The sequence below is a fragment of the Miscanthus floridulus genome, chromosome 16 (assembly GCF_019320115.1).
Source record: "Miscanthus floridulus cultivar M001 chromosome 16, ASM1932011v1, whole genome shotgun sequence".
Taxonomy (NCBI): domain Eukaryota; kingdom Viridiplantae; phylum Streptophyta; class Magnoliopsida; order Poales; family Poaceae; genus Miscanthus; species Miscanthus floridulus.
This window is the reverse complement of record NC_089595.1, coordinates 90,175,261-90,199,884: the sequence shown is the minus strand read 5'-3', so window position 1 is coordinate 90,199,884 and position 24,624 is coordinate 90,175,261. Positions and strand designations below refer to the sequence as shown.

General features: G+C 39.8%; 1 protein-coding gene and 1 pseudogene across 1 annotated transcript; one reads left to right on the top strand and one right to left on the bottom strand.

The window, feature by feature from the left end:
- LOC136511010 (metal tolerance protein 5-like) overlaps positions 1–24,624 on the top strand; it is a 34,764-nt pseudogene that overhangs the window by 9,232 nt on the left and 908 nt on the right.
- Positions 1,515–23,897, bottom strand: LOC136513524 (uncharacterized). Its single transcript, XM_066507506.1, has 7 exons — positions 23,283–23,897; positions 21,515–23,193; positions 21,373–21,429; positions 21,192–21,278; positions 21,013–21,115; positions 3,848–4,138; positions 1,515–1,901 (listed from the first exon to the last, which is right to left on the bottom strand). The coding sequence occupies exons 1-7, from the start codon at positions 23,859–23,861 to the stop codon at positions 1,515–1,517; spliced, it is 3,183 nt and encodes a 1,060-aa protein (XP_066363603.1). The 5' UTR covers positions 23,862–23,897.

Genomic DNA, 24,624 nt, shown 5'->3' with positions numbered 1-24,624 from the left:
GTTTTTTTTTGTGACTGGACTGCTTTGTCTCGTATAGGTGAAAGCTGGGTCCAGTTACATAAGCTACTATCAATTTGACATACAAACTATCCTTGTCACATGATCCCATCATCACCTTCCACTAAGTACAATTACTATTCTGTATGCATCCACCTCCACAAGTGCTACATTATTCTCCATAAAGTACCGTTACTCTCTCCCTCCCAAATTAAATCAACTTCGAGAGTTGTCCTAAATCAAACTATTTTACCGCATTCCAGACAAGCCCTAAGTTCGACCAACTTTATAGAGAAAAACACTCATATTTATGACACTGAATTAGTATCACTAGACATATCATGAAATATATGTTTTCTTAATATGCTTATTTGGTGTCATGGAGGTATTACCTTTCCTACAAAGCTGGCCAAATTTAAAAATTCAAATTGTAAGAATTGATTTATTTTAGGATGGAGGTAATACTATTGTTAATCTATCAACACTAGTAGAGAAACGACTTTTGATCCACTTTGAAATTTGGCTTTAGTCCCGGTATTTTTCGCGCCCGGGACTAGAGAAACCTTTAGTCCCGATTGGTAGCTCCATCCAGGACTAAAGGTCCCTGCCCAACGGCTACTGCGGCAGGCTTTTGCTGTAGGGGACCTTTAGTCCCGGTTGGATCTACCAACCGGGACTAAAGGTTAACTTTTATTCCCGGTTGCACTACTAGGGATGTGTACATCAATGATGCTCTTCTTTCGTCACTGAAGACTCCAAAATCGTCACATATATTATTTTATGACGAATTTGTGACGATATGGTATTCGTCATTGAATGCGCGTCATATATTTACCTACCGTGACGAAACGTCTATTTTCGTCATAGCTGTGCATTTGTTCTATGACGAAATGGCCGTCGTCATAGAAGTGTATTCTTTCTACGATGATATATTTTCGTCATTGATATAGCCCTTTTTTCGTCATGACTTGCCGTCTGTTAGGCGGCCAGACGACGTCTGCCACGCTGGCAGCTGACGTGTCTTGTCCACGTGGCGCGTCCACATTGCAGATGACGTGTCCGACCACGTGGCAGCTGACGTGGCTAGTGATGTGGATGTCCACGTGTCCACTTTTTATTGGGCCACAAGGCTTGCTGTGATAGGTTCTCATTTTCGTTACTGAAGTAAATAGAAATTCGTCACAGAATCAATTACCAAATCGTCACAGAAAGGTCAGATAATTCATCACAAGTGCACATGCTGATTTCATTACAGACTGCAAATAATACTGGAATGACCAAAAGCTTCCATAAATTAACAGATCCAGTATTCCAATGACCAACAACTTAATCAACAATTCTAAACTCGGTTCACATAACTCACTAGACATCACATTTGAACTACTAGTTTCATCTCAATTCACATTAACATCACAGGAAATAATAAAAAGTTACCAACCACCAGCAACATAAGTTACTACATAAACAAAATCACCAGCAGACCCCTTGCTTAATGAACCAGCAGCTACGAGCAGCGCTCATATCGAAGAAGTATTGTTGATGGCCAAGATACGCTTGAGCAGCGCATTGTTCTCCTCCATTGCCTTGTTGTTTATCTCTGTCAGCTTCTTGTACTCCTCCATCTCCTTTTGTGTCCTCGTCAGCTTTTCCTCAGCTTCTTCACTTCTCTTCCTGAGTTCATCGATTTCACCTTGTACAACAGTCGTAGCTTCAGCTGCTAGTTGCTCCCGAAGCTCGCTTTCATTTGATGATGATGATTTGGAGGATGGCACTGGTTTGATGCCAACACTCTTCAAGAAAAGGTTTGAGCTGTTCTGGGAGAGCACCTGGGACACAACCTGCACACTGGACACTGTTGTCTCACCTTCAGCAACAGGTTCTGTCCTCAAAGCTTCCATATTTGACTGAAACAGCAATGACCCATCATTAGTTGATACTTATTGCACAAGATGTATTTTAAAAAATAAAAACCTATGCTGCATTGACAGAAACTGATGCCAAAGTGATTTGCAATCATGAGTCATTTATTTGTTGTCAGGTAACTGAATACAAGTAGAAGTCAACAACATAGGATTATTATTTAGCAAGTATGTCTAGCAATATGTATTAATTAAATGACGAATGTCACATAGATGTTTCCAGCAATCTCATCACAGCTCATACATATCAGCCAAGCCATCATCCACACACATTCCAGAGCAAAAGATAGAAGACACAATTGCTTATAGGCTCAAACATCACACTAGTTCCAGGTTTCATCACACAAGTTCAAACATACAAACATTTGCTGCTTGGTTTGCTTCAAGTGAGGCCTGTTGAGCAAGAATCTATGCTTCCACCTATTCCTGCTTCAGATAAAGGAAAATGTGAATCCTATTAGATGTGGACATAGCTGTTACTCAACCAAATTTAAAATCACTAAGTATTATAGAACAACAAACTGAATCATCTATTACTTATGAACTGGTGGAAAACAATTTCATTGTCCAAATTTAAAATGGCTAAGTATTATAGAGCAACAAACCCAATCATCTATTACTTATCATGTATAGGTTCAGTTAAAGAATAGTTAATAGCAGCCAATGCACATAAGCACTTAACTTAGATAACTCGGAGTTCAGAGAAATAAGCAAGTCCAGGTTCAATGCAGTAAGGATATGTTTCATAAAAAAGCTTGTACTGTAATCATAAAGCTGCAACAGGGAAGGGGATATGATTCATAGTCTATCTTCTTTACTTCATAGGCTTGATTTTAATGATGCCCCCAAAGAAACTTTCCTGACAACTTATTAGTCATTCTGCTCAATGATCAAAGAGATATGACAAGCATGAGGACTTATTGTAAGTACTAAACTGACAAGAAAGTTTACTACATAAGAACTTTATAAGTTTACTGACAAGAAAATTAGGACCATTTTTAGGTAGCAAATTAAGTTATTTCATTCTCTAGTCAAGCAGGCAAGACTCTTGCTGCTGTGTTGACAAGTATAACTCAAACAACATGTTATTACTAATAATCAGTCATCACACATCTTCTAGTTTTTCTCAAATAATGACTAATTTCTGTTGAGTATACAAGTTAAAGCAACCAATAGTTGTTGACCATTAGCACTAAATGTTATATGCTGAAAGCATAGTACTGAATATATCATAGGAATAAATGAGTGGCTAAGGTCCAGCCTGTAGGCAGCAAACAGGGAAACCACCAAAAATGTATAGGATTTCGGCAGTGAGCATGAAGATCCAATAAACTTTGAGTTAAGGTTCAGCCTGTTTTTTTCTAAGTTTTCTTTGCAATTTCAACTTCGTCTGCATATGTACATGAAACAAAAGATTATATTAATATACCAAAACCAGTCCATTTTCTCAAAGATAATCATTAAATGCTAAATGCAGGCCAGTAGCTATCAGCGTATGCTCATGAAACAAGAACTGCTAAATTCAATTCACAATGATACTATGCTGTTCCAGCAAGCTCAATAAGAGGCCCGGTGGAAAAAGAAAGAAAATCAGCGTGCATACTACAAGCTACTTTGGTCAAGCATTCAGGCTCCTACAAAATAAGATAGCACTAATTGATTAGTACATTTTCAGCCAGAGGTCATCATACAACATCCTTAGCAGGTCATCACATGTACTGCTAGTCTACTCACATATCACAGGTACTGTCTATACGATAGAACTGAACATGACGTGTGAGAGAGCTGGAACAATCAATGTACAGGCTCAAGTCTTCACGAGGCAGAGGATCTGCACGGCTTCACTCTAGTGATAAAGCTGCTCACCGGATGGGATAAAAAGGAGCCTGATGCCCATGCACTGGATCTGGTGTTGCCCAACCTCCACGGACAGGATCCCGCACCACGATAGGCTGCTGCTCAGGCACCACCACCAGGAAGCCTCGTATCCAGCTCGTGCCCGCCTCTCTCCCTCGGAGGTCGTGCTCGAGGAGGGGCGCGAGGTCGTGCTTGAGGAGGGGCGCGAGGTCGTGCTTGTACGAGCGCCACCGCCAGTAAGGAGGCCTGGGCCATGAGCTCCTGAAGGATCTGAGCGTGGGGGCGCGCTGCTTCTGGAGGAGTGCCCCGGCCGTGCTCTGCAGCCGAAGAAGAGCGGGAGAGAAGAAAAGGGGCGGCGGCGGCGGCTGGTGACGGGAAGAAATGAGAGAGGATGAGGGTTAGGGTTCGAGGTGACCCTATTTTATACTTCCTTGGCGCATGGTAGCTGTTCGATCATGAATCAATGGCCAGCAAATTATGGGCCAAGTACAGTAATGGGCCGATTTTAGGGTTTAGGCCTATTAATATATCTGGTGTTTTTATTTTGAATTTTTGAGAACTTTCATCTTTAATTTTCGGTTATTAAATGAATTCAAATGAAAAATCCGTAAAAAACTTGGATGTGATGGTTTTTTTTCTTAAAAAATTCTAAAATCATGCTTCAGCATTTAAGTTTGATCAAACTTGGATGTGACAATGTTTTACATATTTTAAAATTTGAAATTTGACTAGTTCAAACCAAATTTTAAAACCCTAAATGATTTCAGATGTAAAAGTGATGAATACAAAAGTTGTTCAACTCGTTAAGATCTACAACTTTTATTTTGGTCATCTTATCATTTGACAAAATTTGAACCTTTCAAATTTGAAATTTTAAAAAATGACAAGTTCAAACCAAAATTTGAGACCCAAACTGATATCAACATAAACAGTGATGAATACCAAAGTTGTTCAACTCATTAATATCTACAACTTTTATTTTAGTCAATTTGTCATTTGACAAAATTCGAACCTTTCAAATTTGAAATTTTGAAAAACGACAAGTTCGAACCAAAATTTGAGACCCAAATTGATTTCAACATAAAAAGTGATGAATACCAAAGTTGTTCAACTCATGAATATCTACAATTTTTATTTTGGTCATTTCTTCATTTGATAAATTCTTAGCACACATTTTCACTAATCTTACACATGTCTCATATAGTTTATAAAACCTTATGAGAGATGTGTCACATTTGTGAACAATGTCGTTACCACTTTATCATATGAAGAAATGACCAATACAAAAGTTGTAGATCTTGATGAGTTATTCAACTTTGGTATTTATCACCTTTTCAGCTGAAATCATTTGGGGTACCAAAATCTTGTTTGAAGTTACATTTTTTTTGAAATTCAAAATTTAAATTGCTCAAACTTTTCATATGTATATATTGACAAAACCAACAAAATAAATTGATAGAGAATGATTTTATAAAATTTTAGGAAAAAAATCATCAGATTTGGAGTTAGTATGAGGAAAAAAAACTAGTTATAAAGTTGACCCACAGATTAAAAAAAGAAATAACACTGTTCACTACGATCGTGTAAGGATCATCTAGAATAGTATGATTTCTCTTTTTAATCTGTGGGTAAACTTTGTAACTAGTTGTTCTCCCTCATACTAACTCCAAATGTGATGGTTTTTTTTCCTAAAAATTTCTAAAATCATGCTTCAGCATTTAGGTTTGATCAAACTTGGATGTGACAATGTTTTACATATCTTAAAATTTGAAATTTGACAAGTTCAAACCAAATTTTCAAACCCTAAATGATTTCATATGCAAAAGTGATGAATACAAAAGTTGTTCAAATCATCAAGATCTACAACTTTTATTTTGGTCATCTTATCATTTGACAAAATTTGAACCTTTCAAATTTGAAATTTTAAAAAATGACAAGTTCGAACCAAAATTTGAGACCCAAAATGATTTCAACATAAAAAGTGATGAATACCAAAGTTGTTCAACTCATTAATATCTACAACTTTTATTTTGGTCATCTTGTTATTTGACAAAATTTGAACCTTTCAAATTGGAATTTTTAAAAAACAACAAGTTCAAACCAAAATTTGAGACCCAAAATGATTTCAACATAAAAAGTGATGAATACCAAAGTTGTTCAACTCATTAATATCTACAACTTTTATTTTAGTCATATTGTCATTTGACAAAATTTGAACCTTTCAAATTTGAAATTTTGAAAAACGACAAGTTCGAACCAAAATTTGAGACCCAAATTGATTTCAACATAAAAAGCGATGAATACCAATGTTGTTCAACTCATGAATATCTACAACTTTTATTTTGGTCATTTCTTCATTTGACAAATTCTTAGCACACATTGTTCACTAATCTTACACATGTCTCATATAGTTTATAAAACCTTATGAGAAATGTGTTACATTTGTGAATAATGTCGTTACCACTTTGTCATATGAAGAAATGATCAATACAAAAGTTATAGATCTTGATGAGTTATTCAACTTTGGTATTTATCACTTTTTCAGCTGAAATCATTTGGGGAACCAAAATCTTGTCTGAAGTTGCATTTTTTTTGAAATTCAAAATTTAAATTGCTCAAAATTTTCATATGTATATATTGACAAAACCAACAAAATAAATTGATAGAGAATGATTTTAGAAAATTTTAGGAAAAAATCATCAATTATCATGTTATATGTTTACAAATAGAAAAACATGCATGCCTTTATCACAAAACGGCGAGTGCTCCAGTGGTAACGCACCAACATGTCTTGCAGCAGGTCGCGGGTTCAAATCTCCCTGCGTACGCTATTTTTTGGCAAAAAAAAGGGAGGCGGAAGGATGCAGGTCCACCTGGACCGTGTGGGCCACGCTGCCCCACCTGTTCACCACCACGTCCTCAAGCTGAGACCCGCTAGTGGGACCGCATCGCCACGTCTTCGAGGTTGGGACCCAATGGTGGGACCACATCACCACGTCCTCGAGGTGGGATCTGCTGGTGGGACCACGGCGCCATGTTCTCGAGGTGGTACACGAGCCAAACGATCTATGACGATTTAGTTTTGTTGTTTTATGACGATTCTTTTGTTTTTGTCATTATTCTTCGTGCCAAAGCTCCGTCACTTGTTACTTAAGACGAAGCTAGAAATTTCGTCATAGAAAGCGCTTGTTCTGTGATGAAATTTGTAAGCGTCACGACTGAATCGTCATTGATGAACACATTTCTAGTAGTGTTGGTCCCTCCAACCGGGAGTAAAAGTCTACTCCCGGCTGGAGGCTCCGTCCGGGACTAGAAAGGGACCTTTAGTCCTAGTTGCTGTCTTCAACCGGGACTAAAGATATCCTCCTATATACCCCTTCTTCCTCTCGAGCCCGAGCCACTTTGAGCTCAGTGTTCTTGCTTCATCGCCGACCTCTCTTCTTCCTCATCGCCGGTAATCACAAGATTTCTTCAATTCCTCCATCGATTCTTCGGTTCTAAAGGTTACTAACTTTATACTCTCATATTTTATCAGTAGCATATCTCATTTTGTGGACTAGATATATGTGATTTTTTATGGTGGATTTTTTTTTATTTGAAAGCCATTTAAGCTCAAAATCACTTTAAAGTTTGTATATTTGGATGAAGGAAGGTTAAAGTAGTTATTCAAAACTAGTATTCAACTTTCATTTCTAGCATGCATAGCACACTTCATGGTTTAGAGATATAGAGAATTTTAGAGTTTTTTTAATTTTATTTGTTTATAAAATGAGAAATTTATATTATATTAAAAATGAGTATAGAGAGTAGATGGCAACTGCTTCCGGGTCCTCGGCCTCACATCGGGTTCCAAAGCGACTGAGGTCGGACCTCACTCTCATTGCATGCGGCAAGTGTGAGGAGAAGATTGTGATGGAGTACTGGGTGAGGAAGGAGTGTCCCAACAAGGACAGTATCTTCTACAAGTGTCCGGATCACAATGTGAGTTATTTTATCGCATTTGATGATTATGGTTAATTTATACTTATTTTCATGATGATTGTGATTAAAGTTCTAATTTTTTGTTTTAATTTCAGTGGGATGGCACTAGATGTTCAGGCTGATACTGGGAGGAAGAGTATGTTGAACACGTACAAAACTCTCTTGCACAGGCGGCTACGACGGCTGATGAGGCAGTGATCCTACAGAAGAAGCTCATAGATGTTGAACAAACGCATGATCTGTCTGTTTTAGTTGGGATTAGTCACGAAATCCTTATGCTGCTGAAGTGCATTTTAGCTTTAGTTTTTTTAGTGGTAGTTGGGATTGTCTACATTGTAGTGAGACTTTCATAAATTAATACCTTGTGTGGTGGAATGCATGTCGTATAATTAACTAATTATGTTCTAGGTTTTAATATGATATGTATGTCATGTAATACAGATGAGCCGGCATTGGATGTACAATGCTGATCGCCGCTCCCAAGAGTTCATTGAGGGCGTGCATTCTTTCTTACGTGTGGCCGAGGCAAACAAACACGATGGTTTCATGTGCTGTCCATGTGCCATATGTAAGAATTTAAAGGAATATGCTAGCTCAAGGAGTCTTCATTCACACTTGTTGAAGTCGGGTTTCATGCCAAACTATATTTGCTGGACGAAGCACGGAGAAATCGGGGTTGTAATGGAAGAAGGTGAAGAAGAACAATGGGACGATGATGACATTATTGCTGGATATGGTGCCTTCAATGATACTGCAATGGGGGAAGCTGAAGAAGAGGTAGGGGCAGAAGATGAGCCCGCTGATGATCTTAGTCAGGCCATTCGTGACGCACAAAGAGAATGCGAAAGTGAAAAGGAGAAGATCAAGTTTGAGCGCATGCTAGAGGATCACAAGAAATTACTATACCCAACTTGTGATGCGGGGTAGAAAAAGTTGGGTACCACACTGGAATTGCTGCAATGGAAGGCAAAGAATGGTGTATCTGACAAGGGATTTGGGGAGTTACTGAAAATCCAAAAGAAGATACTTCCGAAGGATAATGAATTGCCCGCCACTACATACGAAGCAAAACAGGTAGTCTGCCCTTTGGGATTAGAAATCCAGAAGATACATGCATGTCCTAATAACTGCATCCTCTACCGTGGTGAGGAGTATGAAAAGTTAGATGCATGTCCGGTATGTCATGTATCGTGGTATAAGATCAGATGAGATAACCCTGGTGATGTTGAGGGCGAACGTCCCACGAAGAAAATCCCTGCCAAGATTATATGGTATGCTCCTATAATACCACGCTTGAAACGTCTATTCTAAAACAAAGACCATGCAAAGTTGTTGCGATGGCACAAAGAAAACCGTAAGGTAGACAATATGTTGAGACACCCTGCTGATGGGTCCTAGTGAAGAGCAATCGATAGAGAATTCCCAGAGTTTGCAAATGACGCAAGAAACTTAAGGTTTGCTATAAGTACGGATGGTATGAATCCTTTCGAGGAGCAGAGCAGTAGTCATAGCACTTGGCCTGTTACTCTATGTATCTACAACCTTGCTCCCTGGTTATGCATGAAGCGTAAGTTTATTATGATGTCAATGCTCATCTAAGGCCCAAGGCAACCTGGCAATGACATCGATGTGTACCTGAGGCTACTAGTTGAAGAACTTCTACTGTTGTGGAACAGACCAGGTATACGTGTGTGGGATGAGCACAAACAGGAGCACTTTGACCTACGAGCATTGTTGTTCGTAACAATCAATGATTGACCTGCTCTAAGTAATTTTTTAGGATAATCAAACAAGGGATATAATGCATGCACGCACTATTTCGATAACATTAAAGGTATATTCTTGAAAAAATGTCGAAATGTCATGTACCTTGGCCATCGTCGATTTCTTCCTGCGAATCACCGCCTAAGACAGAAAGGCAAGCATTTTAAAGGTAAGGCAGACCACTAGACCAAGCCAGGCAACCGAACTGGTGAGGATGTACTCAATATGGTCAAGGATGTGAAAGTAGTATTTGGAAAGGTACATAGCAGCGAACCTATTCCGAACAATGCCGACGGTCACGCACCCATGTGGAAGAAGTCTATATTTTAGGAGCTACCCTATTGGCAAGTCCTAGAGGTCTATAGCACGATCGACGTGATGCACCTGACGAAGAATCTTTATGTGAACCTGCTAGGCTTCATGGGTGTGTATGAGAAGCCTAAGGACACACTTGAAGCACGACAGGACCTACGGTGTTTGAAAGAACGAGACAACCTGCATCTAGAGAAGACAGATGATGGACGCCGTTACTTAAGTCATGCCAGCTACACTCTTAGCAAAGAAGAGAAGGAAAGCATGTTTGAATGCCTAGCAAGCATCAAGGTACCATCTGGATTCTCCTCGAATGTAAAGGGCATAATAATTGTGCCAGAGAAAAAATTCATAAACTTAAAGTCCCATGACTGCCACGTGCTCATGATGCAATTGCTTTCAGTTGCATTAAGAGAAATTCTACCTCCAAATGTACGTCTAGCCACCGTGAAGCTATGTGCATTCCTCAATGCAATTTCTCAGAAGGCAATCGATCCAATGGATCTAGCTAAACTATAGAATGATGTGGTTCAATGTCTTGTCAGCTTTGAGTTGGTGTTCCCTCCTTGCTTCTTTAATATCATGACACACCTCCTAGTTCACCTGGTCAAGGAGATTAGCATTCTCGGTCATATGTTCCTGCACAACATGTTCCCCTTTGAGAGGTTTATGGAAGTCCTAAAGAAATATGTTCACAACCGTGCTCAGCCAGAAGAAAGCATCGCCAAGGGCTATGGAATAGAGGAGGTCATTGAGTTTTGTGTTGACTTTATTCCCGACCTTGACTCAATTGGTGTTCCTAAATCGCGACACGAGGGGAGACTAAGTGGAAAGGGGACACTAGGGAAGAAAACATATATTGGTACGCAGGACAATTATTTTAATAAAGCACACTACATAGTTCTACAAAACTCCTCCTTGGTGGATCCATATATCGAGACACATAAAGAGTTGCTCCGATCCGAGTTTCTAGGGAAGTCTGAAGCTTGGATTACGCGTCAGCATATGGAAACTTTCAGTGACTGGTTGCGAAAAGAATGTCAGTGTGATGAGAGTATTGATGTGCAATTATATTTGTTGGCTAGGCAGCCATCGTGGTATATCCTCACATACAAAGGGTACGAGATAAATAGGAATACATTTTACATAGTAGCCTAAGATAAAAGGAGCACCAACCAAAACAGTGATGTCCGCATAGATGCCACCGACCCTAATGGAAATAAGCAAACATATTATGGCCGCATAGAGGAGATATGAGAACTAAACTATGCACCTACTTTTAAGGTACCTTTGTTCAAGTGCCAATGGGTAAAGGCATTTGGAGGCGGGGTAGCAGTCGACAACCAATATGGAATGACAACTGTGGACCTCAATAATATTAGATACAAAGACGAACCATTCGTCCTTGCCAAGGATGTGAATCAGGTGTTCTATGTCAAGGACATGTCTACAAAACCGAAGAGAGGGAAAAACAACAATGACCCAATCAATGAGCCAAAGCGCCACATAGTTCTTTTAGAGAAAAGAAACATCGTCGGAATTGAAGACAAGTCAGACATATCAGAAGATTATGAAAAGGATGACCGAATTCCACCCTTCACAGTGAACAAAGGCCGAAGCATCCAGCTAAATAATGAGGACACTCCATGGTTACAGCACAATCATAACCAAGGGATATACGTTAAGAAGAAGTTCACTACTATGCCCGCTCGATATATATAGTGATGTTTAATAGTGTGTATTAGAGGTATTATGTAATAATTGTAAATTTAGAGATGTTTATTAGGTGTTTTCTTTTTTCTATGTTCAGATTAAATTTGTGTTTGATGGTGGTATTTCCATGTCGCACAAAGCAAAAAGCAAAAGCAATGCATCTGATGTGAAAAAAATTGTGAAAAAAATGTTTTAGTCCCGGCTTGATATGGTGATGTATTAGACCTATTATGTAATAATTGTGACTTTAGTTTTTTTTTGTCGTGTTTTTATATTTTCTACGGTTTAAATGAATTTTCAACGTCAATAAGATATGAAAACTAATTTCCTGTCGAAAAGTAATAGTTTTAATGATTTTAATTAAGTAGTACATTTTTGCATGGTGAAAATTATGATTATTATTTACACTATGTTAAATATTTATACGGTAAAACAAAAGAGTTTAGGTTAGAGATTTTTCTTATGTACAATAATACAAAACCAGGTCCAGGAATTCTTTTTGTAATTTTTTTGCTAATATTTTATTTATTAGGCAATTAACAACTCTCTGCATATTTATATAAAAGAAATATATAAAAAAGGAAAAACTTCTAGAAACCGGCGAAAAGCCAAACTGTAGCTCACCTTTACTCCCAGGTTGATCAACCACCCGGGACTAAAGATGGGCTGTGTTTTCGCGGCCCGCGAAAATTCCCTTTACTCCGGGTCTGTGGGTGCACCCGGGACTAAAGGTCAGACTTTTAGTCCCGGTTCTAACTATCACCCGGAACTAAAGGACCTTTAGTCTCGGCTGTGGCTTCACCTAACCATCACCCGGAACTAAAGGACCTTTAGTCCCAGGCTGTGGCTTCACCCGGGACTAAAGGTCCCCCTATATAGCACCTCCTCTCTTTCCCCTCCATCATCTCTTGTTCTTCGCCGAGAGCCACCGCGCCGCCACTGCTCCTCATCGCCTCTAGCAGCACCTCCACATATGCGCACCTCTCTCGCCGTCTCCGCCTGCAGCCTGGCTCATGCCTCTCCTGTCCGAGCGCGACGCACAGATCCAAATCCGCCACTGTCGTCCTCGCCCTCACCCAGATCTGATCTGGAACCGCCTCCATCATCGTCGTCGTCCATGCGCGCGCCTACCTCCGGCACTACCTCATCACGCGCGCGCTTCGTCCCCAGCCCACACGGGCGTGCCTCCTCTCTCTGGCTAGCCGCTCGTCCCTCGTCCTCACCGAAGTGCCTCGTCCTTGTCATCACCGCCTCGTCACTCGCGCGTCGTCCCCGGCTGCACGCGCCTCGTCTCCGTACCATCCTCACTGGACCTATGCTGTAGTATAGCATGTATGATTACTTTAACTGAAGGTTTTGTAGCTGACGCAAATGTCCTTCTAAATTCTGGTTCCTAGAGCATTGCTGGGTATGGCAGAGCGAGGTTTAGGTTTAGGTTTAGGTGCTTAATTTGTCTGATTACATGTGGGTATTTGGACTAGTTCTAGGCGGCAAATGATCTGGACTGCTTTTTCTTAGACCAAATAATTTCAGGAGAATGTCAGCTCATCTTACTTAAAGATTTGCCCATGGACTCTGTTCCTCTGTTATTACTTCTTACTATTGGTGTTATGAGTGAACATTAAACTGATTGTAAGTTATACTTTAGAGATTGTTTTTGGCCAGAATTAGCTACATTTCTGGTAGAATATTTCTTGTTCAAACTTACTGCTGCTAGCAGATCTGAGTGCCTCAAGTAGCCATTTGATAGATGTGCACTCTTGCTCCTTAGCTCTGCCTCTTTTGCTGAACCTCTTTTGTTGAAGCAAATAAGTTTTGCCTTTGTTTCAAAAAAAAAAAAAAAGTTTTGCCTTACATCATTTGCCAAAGAACCCCACGAGGTTCTTCTGGTAGCCACTTAAATAGCAGAAGGATTTCCTGAAGAACTAAAAACAGAATCAATATACACTTCTTTATGCAGATAGCTAAGATAGTCGGCGAACGAAACGGAGAATTTCATCACGTCAAGATCAATACAAATCTTACAATATACAATTAATGTTGGTCAGGGAGACCATGAAGGAGATGAGATCATACTAGAGTGAAGCAAAAGCTCCTAGCCACATCCGTTTGACAGATGTTGGATACGGCTACGATATAAATTTATAGATTTAGACAAAAACAATATTTTTGAAACAAAAGCAAGATCGATTTTCGTGCCTCAAATTTGCAATTCAGTAGCTGAAGCATGTCAGCCCGCAACAGGGAAGATGATATTCAAGTGTTAACACCACAATAACCTGTGAACCTGTCTATTGCTCTTACATTAAATTTAAAAGTACAGAATCATCCTTGAGATCACTCGCAGCTTACTTGGGGGCCACAAATCTCATTATGCATCTAGGTGCTTAATTTGTCTTAGCAAAAATTGGATTTTTCGACGAACCAGATATCCTAGCTAAGATTGAATATTTCTAACTAGTTACCGTTTCAATGAGCTTGTAATGAATAAACTTCCGTTATCAGTTACTCAACAATTGTGCATTATAAATGACATGTCATCCTTGTCGCATTATAAACTTCCGTTATCAGTTACTCAACAACATGCCACCGTCGTTCACGCGTGCCGTATGATGTCAGCATCCTCTCCTTCCTCGTCCTCACCGGAGTTGATGAGTATATAGTGTATATATGTGTGTGATATAATGATGATCATGTTGTACATGTATGTGAGTGATGATCAGTAAATTGTGTGTGTAAGTGAGTGAGTCAGAGTGAGTGAGTGTGTGTGATGTGCATATTTTTTTGGCATAGAAAAAAATAGAAAAATAGATAGAGCACATGACTTAGAGTGAGTTATGGTTTCGAGACTTGAATTTCGAGTGTAGTTATTTAATTAATTTTAAGCACATGACTCGATCCATTTTATAGATATATGGTTTTTATTTTTTATAGATATATCTAGTGGTGTAAAAGCTAGATGGCTGCCCCGAGAGACAACATGGATGAAGAAATGATGGATATTATCAACACCGGCACTCAATTTGCCGATAGTGACCAGCAAGATGTAGATGACGGGAGTCAATACCTGGCTCTTGAAAATAACCAAGAAAATATTGTGCAAGAAAATACTGATGAGGTATGTATATTTATATATATATATATATATATTTGAATATTATATATATATATTTGAATATCTATCATCTATTATGTGTACACATAATATTTATTTATTCTTTTTTATACGTAGCCCTCTGGATCGACGACCACAACGGCGAAAAGAAAAAATATTCGAGGCCCGAAAAAGTCATTGGAGGGGCGCTACATAACATCGGAATTCAATATCGAGACAGGCGAACCACTTAGTCCACATGCAAGGAAATTCGTGCAACACTGTGGGTGCCTTGTAAGGGATAGACTTCCGATCAATGCCCGTGAATGGAAGCAAAAGATCAACGAGCCTCATGTTAGTTTTGTCTCTGATCTTGATAAGAATTTAATTTGGAATGTTATCCTTTAATATTTCACGTTGTAAGCGGATGATTATGATGATATCAACGATGATGAATTGAATGAGCTAGTTTCGAAAGTGGGCTATGAAGAAGATGGCCACACAATTCCTGACTTGGAAGAAATCCCTATACACGAAATACGTCAAGAAGAACCTAACGCCCAATTTCAATAGTAGTGGCCCGCTCGCGAAGTTGAGGCCCTACTGGAATGATTTTGTACAGTATAAGACATCGGAAGAGGGTGAGGAATGGGTGAGAAGGAACCAAGAGAATGCCCGATAGAAGGTATACCACCATGGCATGGGATCAGGTGGCTACGCGACTGCCATTCCCAAGTGGGAAAAAATGGAAGCGAACATTCTTGCCAAGGGTATCACACCAGAATCACTCAATTGGCCCAAACGCGCGAAGAATTGGTTTTTCGCTCATGGGGGAAGACTGGACCTAGAGACCGGGAAGCTGGTTCATGGCCCAAAACTCGAAAGAGCAACACAAAGATTTTCTTATGCTCTACAAGCTAAAGCTATTGATACGTTCAGGTCCAATAGAGAGAAGGATGAACTGACGTATGCCATCGGGACTGCTGAACACAGTGGCCGAACGAGAGGTTTAGGACAGAACGTTTCTTGGGAGCATGGTTTTCCTAACGACAGAGATACCTACAGAAGCCGGTAGAGAAGGAAGGATGAGGAAGCAGCGTGGATCAGCAGGTTGGAGGAATATGTTCGTGAGTCACGGGAGACGTTGCTTCAAGCATAGGAGCGCAAAAAAGACATGTAAGCTAGAATGCAGGATAAAATCATAAAGCAAGTGCAAATAGCAATGAGTGCCCAAAGGTAGGCATCAGATCCAGGAATCAATATTAATATTAGCCCCCTTGATCAGTTGAAAAGCAGCTGCGCTTCCACGGAGTTGCCAAATCAAGATAACGCAATGCTACGTTTCCCCGTGGATGACATCACTACACCGTTTACATCATGTGAGCTACATATTCCAAAAGAGAATACCACAATCATGGTGGCTCTCAGTGTTTTTTCTCCTCCAGATCCTACCAAGACACCAAGAATCCATGGGGCAATAATACCACCTGGATATGTTAGCGTCTCAGTGGATAGAGTTAACAAAGGTTTTAGTGATCTGGCTCTTGACATTCCAGGAGGTGATGGGGAGAAGACTCTAGGAGAAGCAGAGAAGACATTCATACTATGGCGCAAGCGCTACATCATTATTCCCAGGGTCTCTAGTCCACCGCCGCTTACTCAACTGCCAGACAATAGGTGCGGACAAAAGTGAACGAAATAATTTTTTCACTAATTTTCTATTGACATGCATGATTAATAATAACAATTTCTTATACCTAATTATTCTTTTTTGCACTCACACAGCAGGGCCTCCGCCAACCTAAGTCCAATTATTCAATCTCCAGATCATCATAGTGCTCCGGGCAATCAGGTGGCAACGCCGCCACCGCCGCCACCTCCAAGGAGGTCTCCAACGCCTCCAAGGAGGTCTCCAACGACTGCCCCGCCTCCCTTAATGACCAAGAAGCAGCCAGCTCCTAAGAGGTCCGCCCCACAAACGAAGCCATTGGCCCACTAGCTGGTAAAGAAGAAAGCCTCCTCTAATCCAGTTATTCTCCAAAAACTGTCTTACGAGAAAAGTGAAAAGGAATTAAATGCTGCAGTACAAAAAGATGTGAACAGTTCTTCGAAAAAGTAAGAAAGCAACGAGAAACGAGGGAGAACCCAGAGAAACCGTACTTCTACCTACCTCCAGATCTTCTAAGAAAGAAGGTGGACCAGAAAAAGCGGGAATCTCAAAAGACCTTGCCAAAATCAGACTACGACCGCTCTCTCACCAAGTCATTTGAGGCGACGCAGAAAAAGGCTAGAGCAGGGAATGGTGTTGCACAACTCGGACAGCAATCGCAACAATCAGTCCCCCCTCTTGTCATTCCTAATGAATATGGTTCAAACTTAGACTTATTAGGCGTCTATTTTGAGGACCTGGCTCGATTTTATGAGGATACCGATTTGGACCTTGCCCAAGTGCTCGCTGAAGGACCATCTGCTCCGAAAGTAGATCCTTGAAAGAAATTTAAACATGGAAAGAGTCTATACAACCCTGAGGCCTTAGGTGAACTGGGTACGCAAATGTACCTGCTAAACAAGTGATACATGGCAGCGTGTGAATGGGGAGAGACCTTTGTTTTTGTCAGAGTTAGAAACCAACATTACTTCCATGGCGATGACATTATATATGTCGAGTTTTCAGAATTACACCAACTATGCCACCTGGACTCTCTCGATAAAAGTCTCATTAGCTGCTATTGTCTGTGATTATTTTTTACTATTAAAGTGTGTATATATAAAGCTACATGTATATATATAAATTATATATCCTCACACTATATTTTTATATATGCAGATATAAGATGACAGAACTTAGAAAGAGAAAAGATAATGATGTTGGTTTCGTTGATCCAAATGTCGTATTCAAACACCCTAATCCCCCGCCTCAATGGAAAGCTGAACTCGAGAAAAATCTCATGAGGTTCTTAGTGAACCAACAAAACAAGGACATACTCTTCCCCTACAACTTCAAGTGAGTGTTAAATAATTAATGTCGATCATATGGACATTTGTTCAATTATTTGCTTACTAGCTAAGCTATATCATATGGACATTTGTTTAATTATTTGCTTACTAGCTAAGCTATCTCTCATATATATATGTTGACTCTAGTTAATGTCGATCATATTTGTATATAAAAACATATGCAGCAATCACTGAATATTGATAGTCATCGATATGGCCAATAGTCGGTTGAGCATCTTAGACTCATTAAGAAAAGAGCAAACAGAGTACCAAGACATGATAGATATTATCCAAGGGTAATTTGGTATCTCTAGCAACTATATATACCCCGATCTCTTAACTGCAACAATTATTAAATGTCAAATTAATTTTTTATTTTATTGGACGCAGTGTTTGAAAAAGTTTTATTGAGGATCACTACATGAAGCATTGCAAAGTGCCACTAGATGTAATCGCACACAAAGTAAGTACTAGCTATATTTATATATATATATATGTATATATATATATAATTCAATTAACACCATGCATGCTTTCAATTCATCAGATCTTTTTTCTCGTAAAAGTGGGTTCTGAGGCAAGAACAGGGGAACAACTACTGCGGATACTATGTTTACGAGTTCATCATGGCGTACGCAAAAAGAACTCCTGAAGAGATCCTCAAAGTACATTATATAAATATATTCATATATTCACAATTTCTTTTATTGCTCATATATATAAGTAATCACGTGACCAACACACACACACATATATATATATATATATATATATATATATATATATATATATATATATATTAATACTTTTCCTTTAACTTTTATTGAAGACTCTATGGTTGAAGAAAAAAGTCATACGACGTGACCAACTGAAAGCAATTCAAGAGACCATAGCAGGATTTCTTAATGACTAGGTCTTAAACCCCGCCGGCGAGTTCTACAATGACGTGAACGAAACATGGAAGCCAAACCAGATTGAGTGAATTTGTTATCCCAAGGATATGATAGAATATACAATGCAAGCTTTATTTGTACTATATATATACATATTATATGTACATAAAATAACATACAATATATGTATATGCACGTAATATATACGTTAGTTTCATACTTTAGTTTGTACAAAATGTTCGAACATTATAAGCGTGTAGAATACGTATATTATTAGCAGCGTAAAATGCGTATTCGAAAACCTATTCGAAAACCAAAACGAATCATCAATTGAAAATAGAAACAAAAAAAAGAAAAAAAATCTTTAGTCCCGGTTGGTAATACCAACCGGGACTAAAGGACCAGCCCACGTGGCTAAGCCGGGAGGCCTCTTTAGTTCCAATTGGTATTACCAACCGGGACTGGGAAACCGGGACTGAAGGGGTTTTCCAACCGGGAGTAAAGCTCGTTTCTGTACTAGTGCAATGTACTCCCTTCGTCCGAAATAGAAGGTTTATAAAAAAATAATATCAACATCTGTATCTTCAAATAAGTTTATTATGCAAATATATCCCATTATTAATCTCGTGATACTTATTACAGATCGAAAATATCAGTTCTATATATATATATATATATATATATATATATATATATATATATATATATGTCAAACTTAAAATTATTTGACTTATCAACAAATGAGAATTCTATTCTTTTTTAAGACGGAGAGAGTATAAAGCACTCACATCATAGTACTATTTATTTGACTGACCCATCGTCCTATAATTCCGACATAATATCATATTAGCTTTTTATTAGATTCTTTCATTAGCATGCCCTGTTTTGACAATATCAAATGTAATGATGTAATAATTTTATTTCTAAGAAAATCTGAGGCAGCGCATGGGTTATTCTTTTAGTTCACTTAGAAGTTGTGTCTCCTTGTGTGCATATATAGGGTTCTTGGACTAAGGACCATACATACAGAACTGAAAAGTATGGTACTAGCAAATTCCAAGCTTTAATACAGAATCCATGTCACCTGACCTGAGAACAACAGGAAAAATGTATCTTCCACAAGGATTATGGGTCCTCGTGGTAACTTGAGTTTTTTTTAATTGGCTTTCTGCTTGTAGTAAATTGTTTCGGTTCAAAAACCTGCAAAAATCATGTACTATACTACAATACCCTCAAATATGCATGCATATGACTTTTGGCCTGTTCGCTGGTTGGTTTCTGGGCTGGTTTAGACTGGCTGGTGCTGGTTTATTGTGAGAGAAAAACACTGTTGGCTGGCTGATTTGGGCTGGCTGAAACCAATGAGCGATCATGCTGTTTAATTGCTACATATGCGTTTGACAGACAGACACGACAATCAAAAGATAACGAGATGACCCATAATAATGAGGCCCATGGTTTAACTACTTTTTGTGATACGGTTCTAGCATTCTGCTCAGAGTGGAACTAGTAAACGACGACCTGCATTACGTCTTAACTTCATGTTTGAATATCAACACAGGCATCCGCTGATCACCAGAAAAATTCTTTCCTCCTGCAGTGGTTGAGGTTGCAGAGGCGACCTCGAGTTTTTCGCAACAGGCGTGGACCTAAAAACTATATGCACGCGGTGGGCTCGATAAGAGAAACAAGTTAATGCAAGCTGTCAGAAATCTTGAAAGTGTCCACTTGCAGTAGCTGGATCAAAGTGAACGCCGGGCAGATTGTCTGGCTTACCTTAACATTTAACGCAGTGTTACGTGTACGAGTAACCCTCAGTATTGTGAAGAAAACGCTCGCACCAAAATAGTACTACTACCTTTGCCTTTGAAATTTCGAGCTTGTTCGGCTGTGGCTTGTTTTTTTTAGCTGGGATAATATTTTTCTCTCGTAATAAACCAGTATAAACAGTATTTTTCAGTATAAACAGTCATTTTTTTTCGGTCCAGCTGAACAAGCTCTTCAATGCTAGTAGGATCAGGCTACTAACTTTCTTTTTAGGGAAAATTAGCTCCTGGACATCCTTCAACCGTGGCTTTTGCTACCAGCCATTAAAAAAGTGTGGTTGTGCTATAACACACTCTTCAACCATGACAATATGATGCTGGACACTATAGCTCTTATAATAATGTTTCTCAATCAAACAGGTATCAAACATGATTTTTGGACAAAAATACCCTTACCCCTTCAGATCAATATTACAGCAACAATACATGAGCATGACAAGGAACATTTCAGCATCATAACAGATTGATTTTCATCAATATTTGACCACAGTAGAACAACAGATTCAAACTAAAGTAGCTGGTCCAGCAAAACAACATGTTCCGGCCACATTAGGCTATCTAGTACAGTACCAGATCCATACATCACAAGATCATGGTTTGAATAGCAACATTAGAAGAACATGGTACTAATTGGTCTAAGCTTTTTTGGATCTGACAACCTTCAACTTCTTTGGCTTTCCCTTCTCATGGGCAGGATCTGGAGATAGAGCAAGACATTGAACAGGTTCTATATTGCCTTCAAGTTCTAGGATTCTCTTACGGCTGTAAATGGATATAGAGTTGTGTCAAATAAACGGAGATGACCAATATTAAGGCATAAAAATTGAAGCTGTAGTACCTTCTTGTGAGAGGGCTTGGTGTTGAAATAGAGGCAATGGCTCTAGTCGGTGTAGATGCTTCATATTCCAACAACCTCCTTGACATACTGCAAAGATGTAGAAGCATGCAAAATTGGCATAGAAAGAAACATTCACATGTGCAGTTTTTTTAAAGGAAGATTTAAAGTTGTCATAATGTACCTCCTTGTCACAGGGCTTGTTGTAGGAACAGAAGTGATGGCTCTAGTTGGTGTAGCACTATAAGTCGTTTAAATACGTAAGTTATGGGTGGAAACATTTGTAAGTTAGGTCAAAAAATTTCATAAAGCAGCTGGAAGCTTACAATGGGTCAGCATGTGATGGTTGTTCCTGTGGTGGCTCAAAAATACTAGATGGCACTGTTGTGGCATTTTTCTTGCCTCTCTTTCTTTTTGGCTTCGGAGGGGCAGGAGGTGGTGCATCAGAATCATAAACATATTCATTACATGTTTTCGCCATGTGTCCAAGCTGCTTGCACCTTTTGCATCTTGTGGTTCTCTTTCCAGATCCTCCTTCTGCGGCTGGTTTTAACCTTCTCACCCTTGGCCTCCCAGCCGGCCTTTTTAGAACTGGAGGCCATAGCTTGAACCCTTGATTCACTTGAGGCCACTGTTTTTTGTCAGTCATTGGCTTTATAGACTTTTCATAGGCTTTCTTGAACTTTGGCACGGAGTAGTATTCATGAACATAATCTTCAATCTTGCAACCCCGAATTGATGTGATAATACACAAAGCATGTGTACATGGCAGATCAGTAACTTGCCATCGCCTGCAGGTGCACTTCCTCTCCTCAAGATCAACACTGTGCCTCCAATGAACAAGATCCCTTGTAACACCTTCGACTTCACCTAACATATCAGTATCTTTCCCACCATCTTTGTGTGAATACCTCCACATATATTTTAGCCCCCTGCTCCTTGCATTGAGGTCCTTCATAACATTTGGCAATATCTTCTCTTCAAGCTTCCGAGCGATTTTTCTTCTCAAGAACATTTTTTCCATGCATAGTTGTCTTACCCTATCCATAAGATCAATTACATTGAGGGATTTTTCATGCCTAACCCAGCTATTGAATGTTTCAGCTATGTTATTTGTCACATAGTCACATTTGCTTGCTTCAGAGAACAAGTGCCTTGTCCAGAGATGCTTATGGTTGTCATGTATCCACTTCATAGCATCAGGGCATGCTTCATACATCAGATTGTAGTGCTCTTCAAACCTATGTCTTTGAAAAGCTCTACATGCTGGCCACAAGTGCTTCTCAAAGACCTCGCCTCGAAATCGCTTTTGGAAGTTTGCAACTAAGTGCCTCATGCACTCTCTATGCTCAACCCCACTTTTGAAGACTTTAGTAACAGCAGAATCAATTCCTTTGCCTGCATCAGTTGATATCACTAGGCCTGGAGGTGATCCAATAGCTTGATGAAGTCTACTAAAAAACCAAGCCCAATTTTCAGTTGTCTCTGATCCAAACACACCATAACACACTGGAAACATCCAATTGTTCCCATCAATAGCAGTCGCAGATGCAAGTTGACCCTTCCATTTCCCAGTCAAATGGGTGGAGTCCACACCAAGAAAAGGTCTGCAACCATTCAAAAAACCATCCACACTGGCTTTGAAGGCAACAAACATTCTGGTAAATTTCATCTTCTTCCTATCTTGCTCATATTCAATGTCAACCAAACTGCCAGGATTGGCCCTCTCTACCTCAGCCTTGAATCTGAAAGCATGTGCAAAGCTGTCATCCCACCTCCCTTTGAGTTGTTCCAAAGCCATATTTCTTCCATCCCACACCACCCAATATGATAATTGTAGATGGTACTGTTCTTGTAGCCTTTTCTGCAATGCTTTAGCCCCAATTGTAGCGTCCTTTGCAAGCCAATCAAGAACCCTGTCCCTGACCCAATGATTTGTCGCCATGCAGTTCTTCTCAACTTTTCCTGTGCTTTGACAAGTGTGATCAACAGGAATCTTCTTTATCTACATCAAGGAAAAAATTAGGACAAAAGATCAACCAAAAGTATATGTAAAAAAACAATTAGAACAAAAATTAGCACAAAAATCAGTACCTGCCAAGTCCTTCCATCCTGCAATTGTGAAGCATGTATCCGCCACTTGCACCCATCAGCTTTGCAATAGCCTCTATATCTTTTTGCCTCAGAATAGGGAGCTGCAATTTCATATTCGCCTTTTATTGCATATTGCCTAATAGCCTTCTTAAAAGTAGTACTATCCGCGAAAGTTACACCGACTTTTATTGTTGGGTTCTCTAGGTCAGTTGCATGGATAATTGTCTCACAACCCTGTGCATCCTCCACAACTAATTCATCCTCTAAACCAACACAATCTACATCACCATACACTTCACAATCAGATGAATCAGATATTGAATCCTCATCATCCAGCCCAACATACTCTATATCATCATCCACCCATGCCACTTCAGCATTGTTCTGAACTGAAGGCTCTACAAGTGATGATGCAATGTCAAGTGGAGGTTGTGCAATAATTTGGTTGGCTGGGGCATCGGTGCTTCCCTGCAGCACACAAGGCATGCTCTGCAGCCGTCCAATATCATGCAAGCAATCTGAATCATCATTCTTCATAACACACACTTGTACTGAGAGCCTTCTTATCTCCCAATACATATCAATTGCATGAAGCAATTTTTGGTCAGAAGTGATCTCTTCATAAGTGCGACTCATATTATCCCAATAAGTGACACGTAACTTGTGATTAGAGCTTAGATTAATTTCTGTACCAATGTCAATCAGCAAGTCATTCCAATTTGTCATATCCCGGTCTAAAATCTTAGGAATGTTACATGCCTGACAGTACTCACGACCACCATCATCAGTAAATTTCACATAAGCACCCACACGCACAGCAAGCCTATAGGACGAATTGGGATCCATCCTACACAGATATTGGCACAAATCGAAGCGGAATCAAAACATATTACGCTTTACTTTGCAAATATGAGCCCATGCTAGCACTAACCCTAGAGAAATTGAGAGAAAACTTACCCCTCAGGAACCCATGAAAGATCTGCCTGATCTTGGGGGAAAATCTCGTTGAGGAATCGTGGGGCCTCCATCTTCTTTCAATCGCTGAGACACGGTGCGCCGTCTTGGGGCCCAGCACAAGCTACTCCCTAGCCATCGGGCCACGCGCCGAGGGGGCCTTGTCCCGGGCGTCGCCGTGCGCAGGCGGAGCCGCGCGCTGTGGGTGGGCTCCGGGCGCAGGCTGCACGGGAGGGGCCGCTGCTTCTTTGTGATTGCGTCGCCGCCTAGAAGTTGAGAGAGAGCAGTTCAGATAGGAGAGAAACGAACGGGATGAATGCTTCCGTGCGTGCGTGAGTCCACCTAAAGAGATAAGGGGCAAAATCGTCATTCGATTGTCTTTTCAATT

Excerpts from the sequence above, each read along its gene's own strand:
- LOC136513524 (XM_066507506.1), bottom strand. The coding sequence starts at position 23,861 with ATGTATTGGGAGATAAGAAGGCTCTCAGTACAAGTGTGTGTTATGAAG. Across the intron at positions 21,116-21,191 it reads CCAAGCCCTCTCACAAGAAG|CCGTAAGAGAATCCTAGAAC; the intron begins GTACTACAGCTT and ends ATCCATTTACAG. Across the intron at positions 1,902-3,847 it reads CTATCGTGGTGCGGGATCCT|TCAAATATGGAAGCTTTGAG; the intron begins GTCCGTGGAGGT and ends TTGCTGTTTCAG.